General features: G+C 43.3%; 1 protein-coding gene across 1 annotated transcript in view; it reads left to right on the forward strand.

Moving 5' to 3' along the window:
• The window catches only part of OSB (oxysterol binding protein), a 42,836-nt gene that overhangs the window by 7,937 nt on the left and 14,736 nt on the right, over positions 1–20,163 (forward strand). Inside the window, exons 4-9 of the mRNA XM_011712611.2 lie at positions 6,861–7,059; positions 7,314–7,416; positions 7,786–7,840; positions 8,052–8,183; positions 15,298–15,543; positions 15,831–15,951. Of these exons, the coding sequence (XP_011710913.2) occupies positions 6,861–7,059; positions 7,314–7,416; positions 7,786–7,840; positions 8,052–8,183; positions 15,298–15,543; positions 15,831–15,951 (856 nt within the window). The remainder of the gene's footprint in view (positions 1–6,860; positions 7,060–7,313; positions 7,417–7,785; positions 7,841–8,051; positions 8,184–15,297; positions 15,544–15,830; positions 15,952–20,163) is intronic.

Consider the following 20,163-nt stretch of genomic DNA (forward strand, 5'->3'; position numbering starts at 1 on the left):
TAGTTATTCCCATCTTTAGTCCTTGAATTCAAGGATAATTTTGGTGATAAGACAAAATATTCAACTTTGGGCACCTTTCTTTAAATAGGGTGGTAAAACTTCAGCGTCCTTATGACTCCTAACTTGGGTGGCTGTTGTTGGTTTTCAGAATATTTTAGCTACTTGGGTGCAAGACTCTGAGTAAACAGAGCACCAATGGCATTACCGATGTATTGATATGTATGAAACGAATACATGTTTTAAACAGTGCTGCTTTTCCTCTACTGATTCTTGCCTGGCAGGTTGTTTTAGTTACCTTCTACATAAAAACACTCAAAGGCATTTCATAAGTGAGAAGAGTACTCTGTGAGAAATTATGCAGGGTAGATTTTTTTTCCTAATTAAGTGGGGTGAAATTACCTCTCTAGTGCCAGACTTTTGTTTTGTTTAGGGTGCTATGGTATGTCATAGTAAGATATATCATCTGCTTTGAACTAGTTTAGTTCATGTCACCCCTAAACGTCAAAGATATTTTCCCATGACCATGGGAAAGTATCATTTTTCTCATTTAACCCCTTTCTTACTTAGAAAGTTGTTATAACCTTTATTTTAACATCGTTTTTCTGATGTGTTTAACACTTTGTTCAGTGCTGTGATTCACAGAAGGTAAAAAGACATATTCTCCACTTAGGAACTGCAGGAAGATTATCTTCTAGGACTGACCAGTCAGCCATTCAGGGTGCCTGTGCTTCTGATGTCTGGTCGTGTATTCCTGGAGACTGTGTGTCTGGTTTTCCAGTCCCCTTGTGATCAGGAAAACCTCATTAAGTCATACAGTCAATTAAATAGTAAATACGTATACTTTTTTTTTTTTTTTGAGACGGAGTCTCGCTCTGTCGCCCAGGCTGGAGTGCAGTGGCCGGATCTCAGCTCACTGCAAGCTCCGCCTCCCGGGTTCACGCCATTCTCCTGCCTCAGCCTCCCGAGTAGCTGGGACTACAGACGCCCGCCACCTCGCCCAGCTAGATTTTTGTATTTTTTTAGTAGAGATGGGGTTTCACCATGTTAGCCAGGATGGTCTTGATCTCCTGACCTCGTGATCCGCCCGTCTCGGCCTCCCAAAGTGCTGGGATTACAGGCTTGAGCCACCGTGCCCGGCCATACGTATACTTTTTAAATAAAACAACTCGGCACAATGGTCTCCTGAGAGTGAATGCCACCTTTTATCCAAATTAGGTGAACACCCCACTCCATAATTTTCTTTTTACTCTGATGTAAAAATTTTGCAAAGTAAAGCACCCCTTTATAAAACTAAAACTTTAGTTTCAATTTTTCTCTCGAAAATGTACTCATCTTTGTTTGCTGGGGGACATTCTTCCCTAAGTTCTAAGTGTCCAGAGTTTGTGTTAAAGGGGATGATCTCTTAGAAGTCAGAGGTGAGTTCTGTTTTCATTCTTTACTCTCTTGCTGCACTGCCTATGCCCTTTTCCTAGCCACTTATTGTTTAAAATACACTTTTTTTATCCCTGTGTTGTTTCCTTTGTACCTTTTAGATGATACCAGCAAGGCCTTAAGTATAATACACATGTTAAAAATTAACATGTTAGAGCATCACAGCTCCAAACTGGCAAAGTTATATCAAAGGAAGAATATATTTCACTCAACTTCTTCTTTAAAAATTAATTTAATTTTTGATTCAAGGGGCATGTGTGCAGGTTTGTTACATGGGTATACTGCGTGATGCTGAGGTTTGGGCTTCTAATGATCCCGTTGCCCAAGTAGTGAACATAGTACACAACAGGTAGTTTTTCAACCTTTGGTCCTCTTCCTCCCCACTTTTGGAATCCCTAGTGTTTATTGTTTCTATCTTTGTGTTGGTGTGTACCCAATGTTTAGCTCCCACTTATAAGTGAGAACACATTTTTTTTTTTTTTTCTGTGTCTGCATTAATTCACTTAGGATGTTGGCCTCCAGGTGCGTTCATGTTACTGCAAAGGACATGATATTGTTCTTTTTTTTTTTTTTTTTTTGAGACGGAGTCTTGCTCTGTTGCCCAGGCTGGAGTGCAGTGGCCAGATCTCAGCTCACTGCAAGCTCCGCCTCCCGGGTTTACGCCATTCTCCTGCCTCAGCCTCCTGAGTAGCTGGGACTACAGGCGCCTGCCACCTCGCCCGGCTAGTTTTTTTGTATTTTTTTTTTTTAGTAGAGGTGGGGTTTCACCATGTTAGCCAGGATGGTCTTGATCTCCTGACCTAGTGATCCGCCCATCTCGGCCTCCCAAAGTGGTGGGATTACAGGCTTAAGCCACCGCGCCTGGCCAATATTGTTCTTTTTTATGTCTGCTTCAGTTTCTTGACTGCTTAGGATAGAACTTTTCTAACTCTTAAAGTGAATCTAACCAGAGAAGTAAATTTGACACTTTTAATATATTCATCTGCCATCTATTGAGCATGAGCTGTGTTTCACAAACTTTGTGCTAGTGGATATTGCTGAGGGCAGATATGGTCCGTGTCCTCAGGAAGATCACTATTTAGTGAGGGTTGAAGAAGTAAAGGGATCATTAGGGACTATGCTAAGTGACTTGATAGAAATGAGCACAGGCCACTGTGGTATAGCACTTCGGAAGTATTTGGCTCAGACTAGGAAGTTTCTCTAATTTCCTCAACTAAATTCTGAAGGAGCAGTGAGAGTCTTCCTATGAAGAAAGGCAAGCTAGAGCTTGGGGCCTGGAGGCCAGCTGCCTCCATGACCTATCTATGTAACTTGAGGCAACTTGCATCCTGTCCAACTGCCTCTGTGACCTAGCTGTATAACTTAGGGCAACCTGCATCCTCTGTGACATCAATTCCTTATCTGTAAATGGTAATGATACTAGTAGATACTTCAAAGGCTTGTTGAAAGGCTTGTTGAAAGACTTCTGTCAGATAATTGATGTGAAGTGCCTGACATATGATTATCTCTGGCAAATTTTAATTGCAGTCAGTATTACTAAATGGGAATGAGGCCAGGCATGGTGGCCTCATCCCAGCACTTTGTGAGGCTGAGTCAGGTGTATCACCTGAGGTCAGGAGTTCAAGACCAGCTTGGCCAACATGGTGAAACCCCATCTCTACTAAAAGAAATAAAAAAAATTAGCCAGACATGGTGACTGAGGCATGAGAATCACTTGAACCCAGGAGGCAGAGGTTGCAGTGAGCTGAGATCACACCACTGCACTCTATAGCCTGGGCAACAGAGCAAGACTCTGTCTCATAAATAAATAAATAAATAAATAAATAAATAAAATAAGATAAAATAAAATAAAAGGGAATGAGGGAGAAGCTTTGATCCAGGTACTGGTATGGGATATTCAGATCCATCCCTTTCCCCAGCGTCTGGAAACGGCTGGTAATTGACTATTAGTCAGGCAAGGAAGTAGCTAGCATGAGGCTTGGGAGGAGTTAATTGTGGGGGAAAGAAAGGGGTGCAGATCATACTAAGCTTGGTAGTAGTGGATTAGAAGATGAGACCAATTTTGATGCAGTTATAATTTTTTTCTTTTTTTTTGAGATGGAGTCTCGCTTTGTCACCCAGGCTGGAGTGCAATGGTGTGATCTCAGCTCACTGTAACCTCCACCTCCCGGGTTCAAGCATTTCTCCTGCCTCAGCCTCTCAAGTAGCTGGGACTACAGGCTCACACCACCATGCCCAGCTAATTTTTTGTGTTTTTAGTAGAGATGGGGTTTCACCATCTTGGCCAGCTGGTCTTGAACTCCTGACCTCGTGATCCACCTGCCTACGCCTCCCAAAGTGCTGGGATTACAGGCATGAGCCACCGTGCTTGGCCTTTTTCTTTTTCTTTCTTTTTTTTTTTTTAGAGACGGAGTATTGCTCTCTCACCCAGGCTGGAGTGCAGTGGCACCATCAGAGCTCACTGCAGCCATAAGCACCCAGGCTCAAGTGAGTCTCACTCCTTAGCCTCCTGAGTAGCTGGGATTATAGGCAGAGCCGCTACACTCAACTTTTTTTTTTTTTTTTTTTTTTTTTTTTTGAGACAGAGTCTCACTTTGTCACCCAGGCTGGAGTGCAGTGCACAATCTTGGTTCACTGTAACCTCCACCTCCTGGGTTCGAGCAATTCTTCTGCCTCATTCTCCCAGGTAGTTGGGACAGGCACACATCACCATGCCTGGCTAATTTTTGTATTTTTAGTAGAGATGGGGTTTCACTGTGTTGGTCAGGCTGGTCTCAAACACCTAACCTTGGGTGATCTGCCTGCCTCAGCCTCCCAAAGTGCTGGAATTAAAGGTGTGAGCCACTCTACCCAGCCTCTTTTTAAAATTTTTATATCTTTTTTGAATTTTTATACAGAGATGGGGTCTTGTATGTTGTCCAGGCTGGTCTCAAACTCCTGGCCTCAGGTACTCCTTTTGTCTTGGCCTTCCAAAGTGTTTTATATACGTGTGCCACCATGCCCAGCTTATGATGATAATAACACCTTATTGAATGTTTATTGTGAGCCTAATATGGTTCTAAGTGCTTACATGTAAAACAGCAACTCTATGAGGTACTCTACTGTTATTATTTGTTTATGGAAAAGGAAGATGAGGCACAGAGAGGTAAAATAACTTACGTATGTTTGTACAGCTAGATAGTGGGAAGGATCTGTGATTTGAGCCCTACCAGTCCAACTCCAGAGTATGCACTCTGTACTGTTTCTGAGTATGGAGGATGGCAAGATGTGTACAGATTTTTTAAATATTAAAGAAGAATCAGTAGGACTTGATTACTGGCTATGAGGAAGGAGACAAAAGTAAGACAAGGATGCTCCTTAATTTTCTGGCTTGGACAACTGGGAGGGCCCTGAAAGTTGGGTTGGGGAACATCAAAGGGAAAAGCAGAGATAACATAGGAAACTGATGAGGCTGGGCGTGGTGCCTCACACCTGTAGTCCCAGGTGTGGATCCCTTGAGCCTGGGAGTTGAAAGACTAGCGTGAGCAACATGGCAGAATCCCATCTCTATAGAAACTACAACAATTAGCTGGGCATTGTGGCTCATGCCTGTAGTCCCAGCTACTTGGAAGGCTCAGGTAGGAGGATCAGTTGAACTTGGGAGGTTGAGGCTGCAGTGAGCCATGATTGTGCCACTACACTCCAGCCTGGGTGACAGAGCAAGAACATGTCTTTAAAAAACAAACAAAACAAACAAACAAACAAAAACGGAAGGTGATGAGTTCACCTTGGGATGCATTAATTTTGAAGTTACTTTGAGCCGTTGAATAGGGAGTTGGATATTCTATTCTGAATCTCAGTGAGGGCTGGGCTAGAATTACTGATTTAGTAACCATTAACCTATAGGCAATGGTTGAAACCGTGGGAGTAAATATCCTGTTTACCTTTTAGCTTCTCTATATAACAGGGAACAGCCTTTTAAGCTTACGTTGCTTGCCTCCTTCCTTTGTTTATTTATTAAGCAAACTTTATCAGGTCCCTGTTATGTACGGAGCAACTAAATTAGGAGCTGGAGATCTATATATGAATAAGCTCAAAAATGTGTCTTTAAATTGCATATGATCCATCTGGAGAGAGAGAAAATCAGTCACGATACTGCCGTGCATGTGTAAAATAGAAGTTTGTGCAAAATGCAATGGAAATGTAGAGAAGAGACTGGCTGCTTATGAGACTGGTGGGGAGGTGTCACAAAGTAACATTTGCCATAGATCTTAAAGAAATATTTCCCCTTTCTTAGAAACAGGGGATAGGGATGGGCATTCTAGGTAGAGTGAATAGCATATGCTGAAGTAGGCAGGCCTGAAAGAAATCTGTGTCCACCGCCGGGCACGGTGGCTTATGCCTGTAATCCCAACACTTTGGGAGGCCGAGATGGTTAGATCGCTTGAGTCCATAGGTTCGATACCAGTCTGGGTAGCATGGCAAAATCCCATCTCTACAAAATACAAAAATTAGCCGGCCATGGTAGTACATACCTGTAGTCCCAGCTGCTCGGCGGGGCTGAGGTAGGAGAATCATGTGAGCCTGGCGAGGTTGAGGCTGCATTGAACCGTGATCTGCTTTCCACTCCAGCCTGTGCCCCGAAATCTGTGTCCAAGAAATGGTGAACAATTCAGTGTGGCTGCATTGTAGGGTGCAGTGCTAAGTACACCTGCCTGGCGAGGAGAATACAAGGCAGTATTGTGAAGGTCCCTTTATGTTCATAACCAGTAGTTAGTATTTGATCCTCATGTTAGTGGGGAGCCAGTGGAGGGACTTGGTATAATCATGTTTGTGGGTTTTTTCTCTAAATGCCTTCTTTGGTTTTTCAAGTAGGCTTCTAATATTTTTCTTTTTAACCCTTCTTCCTGCACACTGGGAGGCTCCTAATTTTTAAGGTCAGTTGTTTCTCTTAGTGACCAAAATAAAAACAAAATGAGTTTCCCCATACTAGACTACCTCAGTGTAGATTCTCTGTTCTTGGTGTCTGAATTCCTTAGCTTTCAGTTACTTGAGTTTAGTCAAGAATTTGTTGAAAGTAGTTATCCTGTGTGTGCGCTCATCCTTCTTTCAGTCAACAGTTCTCTACTTTTGGTGCAGTTCACATACCTGCTCTTTCTGATGTTGCCACAAATACTTTGTCTAGGTTTACTGCTCACTTGGCGTTTGTTTGGTTCTTATGACCAGGAAAGTATAAAAGAACCGTGATAACCATATTTACTTTTTTTCTGGGTTTGACCTTGATTTCAGCATGGAGCTAGCTGTCCCTGATACCTTGGCATAAAAGGGAAAGTCTTTCATTGTAATTTGCCAGTTAAAAGTTCCCGGAAGAAGGTTACTCAATGGGCTTGCAGAAGCCTGAGGGGAAACTGACTAGTTGAGGTGACACAGTCAACGCTTTCTCCATACAGGCCTGCAGAGATTTCCTCATGTTAGCCCAGACCCATAGTAAAAAATGGCAAAAGTCACTACAGTACGAAAGAGACCAGCGTATCCGACTGGAAGAGACCCTTGAGCAGCTGGCGAAGCAGCATAATCACCTGGAGAGGGCCTTCCGAGGAGCCACGGTGCTGCCGGCAAACACTCCTGGCAGTGTGGGTTCTGGTAAAGGTAAGACGCTTAGCTCTCAGGTAGCCTGGTCTAAGGTGAGCCAGATGGTTTTCTGCAGTTGATAGGAGAACTCCAAACTCTCCACAGTCACTGACTCGTGTGAAATGGAATTGGAACCCATTGATTTATTCTGGATTTTCCACTGCTTTCTACCATTTTTTGCTGTGTTTGTGGCTAGTGTTTAAAAGAACTTGCTCTATCAGACATTTAGTAAAGATAACCAAAGTCAACAAATGGGGCTTTTCTTCTTGTAGATCAGTGCTGCTCTGGCAAAGGGGACATGAGTGATGAAGATGATGAGAATGAATTTTTTGATGCACCTGAGATCATCACCATGCCTGAAAATTTGGGCCACAAGTAAGTTATCCTTGATTGTTGAAGAAACTAAACATATTTGGCCATCAAAAGGTTAAAAACATTTCAGTGAGAGTATTATAATTGTCAATATTCAGTCTGGGCCCTTTTCCTTTTTTTTTTTTTTCTTTTTTGTCTCAAGATCTGTTTGTAGAATGGGCCCTTTTTCATAAGTGAAAAAGTGTCAGCTTTTTTACATAAACAAATTCTCCAGAGATATTTAAATTCATTCCTGTTCCAAATGTTGTCATTTGATCACCCATCAATAAGTTTATACAGTGCACTTGGCATTCTGCTTTGTAAAGAAATGTCCAGGACCAAACTCTAGTTCTGGTTTTCGTTCTCATTCTCCTGTGTTTCCCATCCGTACAGACGTACTGGCAGCAATATCAGTGGAGCCAGCAGTGACATCAGCCTTGATGAACAGGTAACTCTTATATGGGAGTTGTCAGAGGTGAGGGACGTGGGTTGTGATTCCCAAGGATTTTTTTTTTTTTTTTTTTTTTTTTTTTTTTGGTGAAGTGCTAAGAGAAACTGATTTTTTTTTTTTCTTTTTTTAGCACGGGGGAAGGGAAGGTTATAAATACCAGGTTTTCTGTTCTTTGTGGGTGGTTGAATGGCTTTGTTTTTGCTCTCAGTACAAGCATCAGCTGGAGGAGACCAAAAAGGAAAAAAGAACCAGAATACCATACAAGCCAAACTATAGCCTCAATTTATGGAGCATCATGAAGAACTGCATTGGAAAAGAACTCTCTAAGATCCCCATGCCGGTAAGGCTCTTGTACACTGGAGCTGCTGCCAGGAGTTCCTCTCAAGCCTCAGTGGAAAGAGTGCTGATATGACAGCCCCACCCACTTGTGCGGCAGTGTGTGGCATGGTCTCTTTTACCTTTACAGTCATAAACTGTTCCTTAAATTTAGCTGCTTTAATTTTGGCTCTGGATCTGATATGTTCCCAGATCACCTAGAATCAGATGTGTATTTTCAGTAACAGTTATTTTTGAGCAAATTCCTATGCTAGATGCACTGGGGACATGCATGCAAAGATAAATACATCATAGTTTTTGTTTTCAAGAAGCATGTAGGCCGGGCGCGGTGGCTCAAGCCTGTAATCCCAGCACTTTGGGAGGCCGAGACGGGCGGATCACGAGGTCAGGAGATCGAGACCATCCTGGCTAACACGGTGAAACCCCGCCTCTACTAAAAAATACAAAAAACTAGCCGGGCAAGGTGGCGGGCGCCTGTAGTCCCAGCTACTCAGGAGGCTGAGAAAGGAGAATGGCGTAAACCCGGGAGGCGGAGCTTGCAGTGAGCTGAGATCCAGTCACTGCACTCCAGCCTGGGCGACAGAGCGAGACTCCGTCTCAAAAAAAAAAAAAAAAAAAAAAAAAAGGAGCATGTAGTTTAAAAGAGACAGACATGAAAACAGGTAGAAAACATTATTTTCTGTGATAGTATTATGGAAAGTACAACACAGACAAAGGCTTAGGGAATACCGAAGCAAAAATCGTTCATTCAAACCAGAAAGATGAGGACCCTCCCCATGGCAAAGATAGTGTTTGGGCTGACCTCCCTGCCCCCTGTCATGTCTTCCTCCAGTCTGTCTACACTGTTGTCAGAGTGATTTTTGAAAAATGGCAAATATCAGTCCTCAGCTTAAAATCCTTTACTGGATCTTCATTGCTTTCAGCATAGTCCAGATACCTTAGGGGGCTTAGTAACTCCTCCCCATGGGCAAGGCTCCACCCCACATGTCCGGAGTTCTAGTCATTAGGATTACCTTCAGGCATCCTGTCCTTTCCCTCAGGGCATTTGTACATACTGCTCTTTCTGCATGGACTTCTGTCAGTTCCCTATCAACACTTGCCACCTTTTTTCTGCTGTGGCTAATACCCATTTCTTCAGGATGCAGCTATAGTGTGTCTTTTTCAGCAAACCTCCTCCAGTGCTTCCTATCAGGATGAAATGTCTCTCCTTTGTGTTCCAACAAGTTCTACTGTTTATGGTGTAAACAGTGTGTATCACTGCTTGCTCATTTCACACGTATTTTCTGGGTGCCTACTATTTGCCTGATGTTGCCCTAGTTTTCAGTTAGGTATAGAAGATATAGGTTCAATTTATTAAAGAAACAAATTCTTGAGGCCAGCTGTGGGGTTGGGGATGCAAAAACAAAAAAATCAGAATATATCAGTTTAAGCCAGGGCTCAACAAACAGCATGATAGTTTGTGATGTGAAAATTAGATGAAATTCAGATGTTAACATCCATGACGTTTTACAGGAGCATGGTGATACTCTTTCATTTACGTATCATCTGCAGCTGCTTTCATCCTACAACAGCAGTATTAAGTGGTTGTGGCAGAGACCATATGGCCCTCAAAGCCTAAATATTTACTATCTAGTCCTTTACAGAAAAAGCTGTCAACCCTCTGCCTTAAACAAATGTTGACTTAACTCATTATTGTGTTCAAGCCCAGAAGTAGGTGGTCCAGGGCTGGTGCCATACTCTGTGGTGTCAGGGCCAGGCTTCTTTCTATCCTGGGGCTCTGCTGCCTTTGGCCTCAGTCCGCAGGCCCAAGTGGCTGCTCCAGCTTGAGTCTTCAGAGCCTCATTCCAGCCAGCCAGAAAACGGAAAAAGAGGAAAGGCTGTACCTTTTAAGGTGCTTCCTGGCTGGATGCAGTGGCTAATGCGTGTAATCCCAGCACTTTGAGAGGCCAAGGCAGGTGCATCACTTGAGGTCAGGAGTTCAAGACCAGCCTGGGCAAAATGGTGAAACCCTATCTCTACTAAAAATACAAAAATTAAACGTGCGTGGTGGTGCACACCTGTAGTCCCAGATACTTGGGAGGGTGATGCAGGAGAATCGCTTGAACCCAGGAGGCAGAGGTTGCAGTGAGCTGAGATCACACCACAGTACTCCAGCCTGGATGACAGAGCTAGACTCTGTCTCAAAAAACCAAGAAGATGCTTCCTGGAAGTTGCATAAATCACTATCACTTAAAGCTTTGTGGCTAAAACTTAGCTATATGGCCACAGGTAGCTGGAGAGAAGGCTAGAAATGAAGACTTCTGTTCTGGATGACATGACCTTGTAAAAAATTAAGGGTTCTACCAGTTGTAGAAGAAGGGAAGAATGGATAGTGGGGATGGGCAAGTGGCTACAGGTTTTGTCAAAAGCCAGCTACTTAGCATACAAAAATACAGAAGCATTCCCCCTACCCTCTTGAAGCTGTGGACCAATGTGTAGTTTCTGCCTCTTCATAGACTGCATTCCTCGTGATCAGGGGCTACATCTTGATAGTCTTTATATCCTCCATGCTTAGCCCTGTGCCTGGCATGTGTAAATCATTCAGCAGATGTCGAAGTAATTAATTAACTGGGTCTTGGAAAACAAATAGGTTTATGTATAAATATGTAGAATTTTTGTTAGAAAAGTATTGGTCTGGGTGCATCCTAACACTTGGGAGACTGGGGAGGACCGCTTGAGCCCAAGACTTCAAGACCAGTCTGGGCAACATGGGGAGACCTGTCTCTGCAAATAATAAAAAATTCGACTGGGCACAGTGGCTCATGCCTCTAATCCTGGCACTTTGGGAGGCCATGGTGGGTGGATTGCCTGAGCTCAGGAGTTCGAGACCAGCCTAGGCAACATGATGAAACCCTGTCTCTACTAAAATACAAAAAATTAGTGGGGCGTGGTGGCGCGTGCCTGTAGTCCCAGCCACTCGGGATGCTGAGGCATGAGAATGGCTTGAACCCTGGAGGTAGAGGTTGCAGTGAGTCGAGATGGTGCCACTACATTCCAGCCTTGATGACAAGCGAGACTCTGTCTCAAAAATATATATATATATAAAATAATAATAAGTTAGCCAGGCATGGTTGTGTGTGCCTGTAGTCCCAACTACTTGGGAGGCTGAGGTGGGAGGATCACTTGAGCCCGGGAGGTTGAGGCTACAGTGAGCCATGATCTCACCACTGCGTTCCAGCCTGGGTGAGAGCGAGACCCTGTCTCAAAAAAAGGTTGACCTTCAGGTAAGAAAAGGCCATGAGTAACCTTAGGATAAACCTAAAATAATAATTAGTTTATTGGGGGCTTGAAAAGATTCCCCACTTGCCTGGAGTATTAGGTGCCTTGAAGGGGGAGTAGTGGGAAAGTGGACTGGAAAGGTGTGTCATTGCAGTCTCAGAAATGTAGTTTCTGCTTAGAAAGAGCTTCTGGTGCTGGCCGGGCACAGTGGCTCATGCCTGTAATCCCAGCACTTTGGGAGGCCGAGGCGGGTGGATCACGAGGTCAGGAGATCGAGACCATCCTGGCCAACCCGGTGAAACCCCATCTCTACTAAAAACTACAAAAATTAGCCGGGTGTGGTGGCAGGCACCTGTAGTCCCAGCTATTCGGGAGGCTGAGGCAAGAGAATGGTGTGAATCCGGGAGGCGGAGCTTGCAGTGAGCTGGGATCGAGCCGCTGCACTCCAGCCTGGGCAACAGAGTGAGACTCCGTCTCAAAAAAGAAAAAAAAAGCTTCTGGTGCCATGCGCGGTGGCCCACACCTGTAATCCCAGCACTTTGGGAGGCTGAAGCGAGCAGATCACTTGAGATCAGGAGTTTGAGACCTTCACCATCATGATGAAAACCCATCTCTACTAAAAATATAAAAATTAGGCGGGCATGTTGGCGCACGCCTGTAATCCTAGCTACTCGGGAGGCTGAGGCAGGAGAATTGCTTGAATCTGGGAGACAGAGGTTGCAGTGAGCCGAGGTCGTGCCACTGCACTCCAGCCTGGGCAACAGAGTCAGACTCTGTCTCAAAAAAAAAGAAAAAAAAGAAATAGCTTCTGGGTCTAGGTGACTTCTCTGTCCTCCTTTACCATTAGTTCCCTTGTTGATACTGCCTTTAGGAATGTACAATCCTGTACCTGTTTTGCCCACAGATCAAGTCTTCACCCTTCCCCTACTCTGGGCTGTGACACAGGAGAACTAATCCCTCTAGGAAGTGTTTTTTCAGGCTTCCGTGGCTACTGGAGTCTGGCTGGACTTCACTAATGCAAGATACCAGTAGGAGGTTATAGCTGTCGGAAGTCTCTTCCTCTCTGCCCTCTTGAGTGGTGCTCTGGCAGCACCTGTGTGCTCTAGTGTTCACTGGACAGGCCTCCCCCGCCTTGATGTTTTACATTCTCCTGATCCTCCTCTCTTGGACCTCCACCTCTGAGCTGTAGAAGTACTGCTGCTTCTCCCCATCTCTCCACCCTACCAATGGTTATAGCTTCCTGCTGCTGCTAATCTCTGGGTTGTCTTTTTTTGGCTGCCCAATTTTTCATCAGCTGTGTAACTCCCTCCTTCCTTCCACTTTAAATACTCAGACTCATTTGTTTCCCTGCTTGGCTTTTGAGTAATAAAATGACCATTATAAGAAGCTTGGCACTTTTGGAGAAACTGGTTGTTGATGGGCAAGGCTGTGTGTGTGTGAAAAGCAGTGATAAAAATGTGCTGATTCTAGTCCCATGCACTGCTGGTATGTCTAGTACCACCAGTGGAGTACACTGCCTGTCCCCAGTTTTCCTCAAAATGTATGGAAATGTTACTTCATGTTGCCTGAAATTCTGCCACTGAGAGATTTTGTTGGGTGTAGTTAATAAGTGCCCTCTTTAAAAAGAATCGAAGATTAGGGCTTTCTCAACCCACCACCCCTCAGTGTGCATTCGTGTCCTCATACTGCTTGTCTGTCAGTGTGGGGAAGAGGGCTCTGGAGTATGGCACACTGTTTTGGTAGGTCCTGTTTCTCAAAGATGAGTGTTGTTGGTCCTGTGGCTCTGTGTTCATTGGAAAATGTTCACAGATAAACATTTGGGATATTTCTCAGAGAAAAAGCAGGCTGTAGTTTATGAATTTAATTTAATTTAATTTATTTATTTATTTTTATTTTTTTGAGACAGGGTCTCACTCTGTTACCCAGGCTAGAGTGCAGTGGCATGATCTTGACTCACTGCAACCTCTGCCCCCTGGGCTCAAGCCATCATCCCACCTCAGCCTTCCAATTAACTGGGACTACAGGTGCACGCCACCACACCCTGCCAATTTTTGTATTTTTTTATAGAGATGGGGTTTTGCCATGTTTCCCAGGCTGATCTCAAACTGCTGAGCTCAAGCAATCCACTCGCCTCAGCCTCCCAAAGTGCTAGGATTGTAAGCATCAGCCAGCACGCATGGCCAAGTTTATTACTTTAAAAAAATGTATGGGCCGGGCGCGGTGGCTCAAGCCTGTAATCCCAGCACTTTGGGAGGCCGAGGCGGGCAGATCACAAGGTCAGGAGATCGAGACCACAGTGAAACCCCGTCTCTACTAAAAATACAAAAAATTAGCCGGGCGCGGTGGCGGGCGCCTGTAGTCCCAGCTACTCAGGAGGCTGAGGCAGGAGAATGGCGGCAACCCGGGAGGCGGAGCTTGCAGTGAGCCGAGATCGCGCCACTGCACTCCAGCCTGGGCAACAGCGTGAGACTCCGTCTCAAAAAAAAAAAAAAAAATGTATGAATGTATAGAAACAAACTGAAAATGTTAATAGTGGTGATCTCATCTCATTTCAAGAAAATTTTTTCCTTGATACTTTGTTTTCAAAGTTTTTTACAGTTAAAAGTCATCCGATATTAATTTCACAATTGAGGGGGATAGCAAGTATTAGGGTAATATGTAGCTCAGAGGTTGGTGAGTAGGAGGGTGAACAAAAATGCTGAAAGGTGAAACATCAGAAAGAAAAGTGTGTTTTTTTTGTTTGTTTAACTAAAGTGTTGCTTAAAGCCAGAACCGTTCACTAAAAAGGGAATTTTTTTCTTCTTTTCTTCTCTAGACTTAGAACTCAGGCTAATAATATTTGGACTTGTTCATCTATGTTGTTAATTAAATAAGCTTTATGGACTAACTTGGGAACCCGACTTGTTTTATAGTGAATTTTTACATAGTAAAATCATTTAAAATTTCAAAGAGTTAATTTAGAAGCTGACTTTTTTGGGGAGTAGATGGGTGGGGAGCATTAACAATGTTTCTCACTCCCTACCCCTCCACTCCCGAAAAAAGTCAGCTTCTCTTGTTGGCTTCTCTGTACCCAGTGGGTAGCATAGGGTCTGGCACACATGGGTACTCAATAAATATTTGTGGAATAAGTAAGTGAATAAATGAATGAATGAACATCTCCCGCAACAGAAGCCCCCAACCCCTGCTTCACAGACATATACACACACATGCTTGCTTTATCCAGTACTTGGTCACCTTAAGCTGGCTTCAAAATTAGAAAAGTAAGAGCATGCACAGCCCCCTCTCAACCCCCATCATGAGCACTTCACTCCCAGAAACACAATTATCCAGCCTCAGATGAGAAGTCAGAATCCTGGCCTGATGCAGAACTGAACTGAGACTTAGCAATTGTTTTGTCCAGGGTGGAAGCTAACTTTTATAACTAGTCAGGATACAACTATACTTATAATTTACTACTCTTTCTTTCATTCTCCAAGAATTTTAAATACCTGACTTCCTCTCTGGGTATACTTGTGCTAAAATACATTACATTTCTTTTTTAAAAAACTTCCAACACCTATTTGATGATGGTCTTCTGTGGGCCAGGCACTGATGGATCTTGGGTATGTAGTGCTCACCAGAAGAGGCATGCTTCCCATCTCAAAGAGCTTACAGTTAGTGAAATGAAAACAGGGATTTCTGCCACTCACAGACATGAACAGTTGACAAGGAGAACGGCTTGTTTGCGGATTAAATATTAGAGCTGCTCTACTGAGCAAAGCCCTCTTTCCCCAGTGATTTATTTCCTCAACTGCAAAAAAATTAAACTGTCTCATATAGATGGGTGGGCAGAGTTTTTGTAACTGTTCTTTTCCTTACAGGTAAACTTTAATGAGCCCTTGTCCATGCTTCAGCGCCTTACTGAAGATCTGGAATACCATGAGCTGTTAGACCGAGCTGCAAAATGTGAGAATTCTCTAGAACAGCTCTGTTATGTTGCAGCTTTCACCGTGTCCTCCTACTCCACTACTGTCTTCCGCACCAGTAAGCCATTCAACCCACTGCTTGGAGAGACCTTTGAGCTGGACCGATTAGAGGAGAATGGGTACCGATCACTCTGTGAGCAGGTAAAGGAGCCTCAGGACCATAACGCATTTCCTTTCTGAAGAAAGAGATGATTTTTTGGTTAATCCCCTGGGTCTTAATGTTTGCAGAAATTCTAGTCCCTGTCATCCCAGCTTTTATTCTTTTTCTTCAGAACTTCAGCATTGCAGACACTGGAGGTTCTGGGATTCACCTACTGTTGTGGGTGTAAAAACATCAAGTGTGAATTTTGGGTGTTTCTCACCAATTTATAGGCAGTATCTTTTTCTTCTCCTTTCTGCCTTCTTAATTTGAACCTGATTTCTTCAAGGTGAGTCATCATCCCCCTGCTGCTGCGCACCATGCTGAGTCCAAAAATGGCTGGACATTGCGTCAGGAAATCAAAATCACCAGCAAGTTTCGAGGCAAATACCTCTCCATTATGCCCCTCGGTAAGGTTCCCATCTTTGTCAGAATTAATGCTCCTGGAATGAAAGGTTTTCTGGCACGATGGAGGAGGTCACTGGCTCAAGAGTCAGGAGACAGGAGGTCTGATTCAGGCACTGACCCTCACTGACTGGCTTTGGGCAGATTTTAACTTTTCAGCTATCAAATGAGTGTGGAGGCTAGAAACTCTTTAAGGACCCATCTAGTCCTAAATTCTTTATCCTCTTAGCTATATTTAATGCATCTCTAAGCACTATTTAGAACACAAATTCTAGCATGCATGTTTTAAAAAAATTCTGTCTCTTAACTGGTGGTGTTTTTCTCCTTTCTCTAGCAATCAGGTTCTCTCTGTAAATCAGAACTCATGATTGCAAGGTTAGGTTTCTCAGCTAATCCCTCCGCTTTCTCCTCTCCTTCCTCCCTTTTCTCTTCCTCTACCTGATGGGTTAGGTATCAATTATGTAATGGCTGAATTCTAGATCAGTGAAACTTCATTTTAAAAAGATCTTACTTGGGGCTGGGCACGGTGACTCACACCTGTAATCCTAGCACCTTGGGAGGCCAAGGCGGGCAGATTGTCTGAGCTCTGGACCAGCCTGGGCAACATGGTGAAACCCCCTCTTTACTAAGAATACAAAAAAATTAGCTGTGGTGGTACACACCTGTTGTCTCAGCTACTCGGAGGCTGAGGCACAAGAATTGCTTAAACCCGGGAGACAGAGGTTGCAGTGAGCTGAGATTGTGCTATTGCACTCCAGTCTGGGCTACAGAGTGAAACTCTATCTCAAAAACAAAGAAAGAAAGAAAAAAAACCCCAAAAAACAAAAACTCTTATTGGATTACAAGTTAATTTTGTGTCAGAATCAGTCCTGGGAATGGAATCCTAATATACAATGTTAGAGATCCTATACCTTAGAAGAAGTCCAATTATTCAAAAAGTGTAGTAGAGCTTCTCAATGCTTTCTTGAACTAGAGCAACCATGTTTGGCCAAGTGTGTACTGAAGAGTAAAAGCTGCTCTACAGAAAGAGATCAAAGCATAAAGCAATTAGAGAAACCAAGTAGCTCCCAAGAGACAGAGCTGACCATAACTCCCTGAGCTGCTGGTGGCTTTCCATTTCCAGGTTCTAGTCTTTCACGAAGCATAGCTACAGTTCTTAAATACTGCAATATAGACTGCTTCTTTAATGAATTCACCTTTGCTCAGAAACACAAATGCAGCAAATATAGTGCAAACTAGAAATTAGCCAGAAAAAAATTCACAAATGTTTTGTAACATATGTAAAGGGAGAAATTGCAGTGTTACCTCTAATTTCATGGTTAATATACAGAAGGTCCCTAAATGAAAAGGGGACTAAGTGATACATCAGTCTTAATCTTTACCAAGGAGCTTTAAAAAGCTTCTCCATGCTTAATTGTCTTTGCAGCTAACAGTTTCAGAAGTATTAGCTTAAGAGTAGTAAATGCCTGGGATGTTACCATCTTATTTGCAGAATTAGGGTGTCAGTGGCCATATTGCAATGTGATGTTTTGCCATAGAGAAGAGTTTCAGAGGCCCCTTGAGGATCTCTAAAGGGATGAATTATATTTCATTCCATGGATGGTTAGGTACAGTCAGCCGTCCATACCTGGGTATTCTGCATTCATGGACACTGAGAGTACTGAGGGCCAGGTGTGGTGGCTCATGCCTGTAATCCCAGCAGTTTGGGAGGCCGAGGCAGGCGGATCACCTGAGGTTAGGAGTTCAAGGCCAGTCTGGCCAACATGGTGAAACCCCGTCTCTACTAAAAATACAAAAATTAGCCAGGTGTGGTGGCGGGCGCCTGTAATCCCAGCTACTCGGGAGGCTGAGGCAGGAGAATTGCTTGAACCCAGGAGGCAGATGTTGCAGTAAGCTGAGATCGCGCCATTTCACTCTAGCCTGGGTGACGAGCAGAACTCCCTCTCAGAAAAAAAAAAAGCCTGTAATCCCAGCACTTTGGGAGGCCAAGACGGGCGGATCACGAGGTCAGGAGATCGAGACCATCCTGGCTAACACGGTGAAACCCCATCTCTACTAAAAAATACAAAAAACTAGCCGGGCGAGGTGGCGGGCTCCTGTAGTCCCAGCTACTAGGAAGGCTGAGGCAGGAGAATGGCATAAACCCGGGAGGCGGAGCTTGCAGTGAGCTGAGATCTGGCCTCTGCACTCCAGCCTGGGTGACAGAGCGAGATTCCGTCTCAAAAAAAAAAAAAAGAAAAGAAAAGAAAAAAGAAAAAATACTGGTGGGAAAGAAATAATAAAAAATAATGATACAAAAAAAGACCAAAAAAAACCTATTTCTATAGCATTTATATTGTATTATGTATTATAAGTAATGTAAGTATACGAGGGAGAGGATATGTGCAGGTTACATGCAGATACTCTGCACCATTTTATATGAGTGACTTGACCAAATTGTGGTATCTGCAGGGTGTTCTATAACCAATCCCTCACAAATACCAAGGGAAGAGTATTCATCTAAAAGATAACAATAAACTTAACTAATGAAATATGGTACATTTTCTCTATAATTTGACTAATCTAGGTTTCTTTGAGGAATGAATATATGAACATGGTATAGATGGTGGATCTAATTTTTCTAAGTTTTAGTAATTTGTTAAGGATCTAATTTTTTAACGTTAAAACATTTCTCTTAGGGAAACTTCATTTTAAAAATAAATTAATTAAATAGGAAAACAAAATTAATTAAAAAGAAAACAATTTGATAGTATTTGCATTCCTATGGTTATTTAAGATTTGGATCACCAGGATCCTGTTAAGTTCCTCCACATATCGGCTGCTTAACTGAGTACCTGCCATGGGGCAGGCATGGTTCTCAGTGTTTGGGAAGTGTAAGTGAACAAAACAAAAATCCTGGTCTTCATGGGGAGATTGAAGAAAGAATTGACTTTGTGATAGGAAGCTGAATATAGAAATCTAAAGAATGGAATTTCTAGATATCTGCCCTGGGGATGGCTGTATTTAACACTTTTAGGCTCAGTGGCTTGGAAGGCGAATCATGCAGTGAAATTTTTACATTTGTCATGGCACTCAATTCTCAGAGAGAAAATTATTGTTAAGCCAGTAGATATAACCAAAGAAAAATTTATGGACAGGGTTGTGAGTGAGTGAACAGATAGATGACTGGCAGTTGAATGCACTGCTCCAGTGTGTTCAGCAAGAAGTAATGCATCTCGGGAAAAGTAGTCCAAACTTTTATGTTGATAATTGAAGTAGCATTTGTTGAGTGTTCGTTATGGGTCAGCCATTGATATTAGTGCTTTTCATGTATTAACTCATTCAGGCCCAACAATAATTCCATGAGATAGACACCTTTATTGCCATTTTTTAGACAAAGAAAACTAGGCATAGATAGGTTAGGTTGTCAGGGTCAGCTTAATCAGCTAGTATGGGATCTGAGTTGAGGCAATCTGGCTTCAGGGACCACTGTCTTTATCACTAGGCTGTACTGAAAGGGAGAGACTGCAAGCCATCAGTTACAGTTACAATGCAAAAAGGACACTGAAGACATCAGCCCAGTATTCTCACGAAGGTCTGACAAGATAAGACAGTTTTAAGGTTATTTGGTAGCAGGACAACTTTGTACAAAATTATGGTTCTGTTAACTCCACTGTGAAAAAGTCATAGCCAGGACTGAAGAAAATCTAATACAGACCAATGAAAGTACCTAAAGATACTTGGAGGCAGTGGCAATGAGTTTGAGTCTCCCTATAAAACAGGCTAAAAAGATTAGAACGCTTGACATTTGGAAAGAAGAATGCTTCTAGAAAATATAACTGAAGTTTCCAAATAAGGCTATTGTAAGGGGCAAATATGAATTTCTTTTCTTTTTTTTTTTTTTGAGATTGAGTCTTGCTGTGTCACCCAGGCTAGAGTGCAGTGGCGCAATCTCAGCTCACTGCAAGCTCCACCTCCTGGGTTCAAGCGATTCTCCTGCCTCAGCCTCCTGAGTAACTGGGATTACAGGTGCCTGCCACCATGCCCGGCTAATTTTTGTATTTTTGGTAGAGACGGGGTTTCACCATGTTGGCCAGGCTGGTCTCAAACTCCTGACCTCATGATCCACCCACCTTGGCCTCCCAAAGTGCTGGGATTACAGGCGTGAGCTACCATGCCCAGTGCAAATAAGAATTTCTTCAAGTTCTAGGATATAGAAATTAGCTGATATGCTTGAA

This window comes from Macaca nemestrina, chromosome 12 (assembly GCF_043159975.1).
Source record: "Macaca nemestrina isolate mMacNem1 chromosome 12, mMacNem.hap1, whole genome shotgun sequence".
NCBI classification, from domain to species: Eukaryota; Metazoa; Chordata; class Mammalia; order Primates; family Cercopithecidae; genus Macaca; species Macaca nemestrina.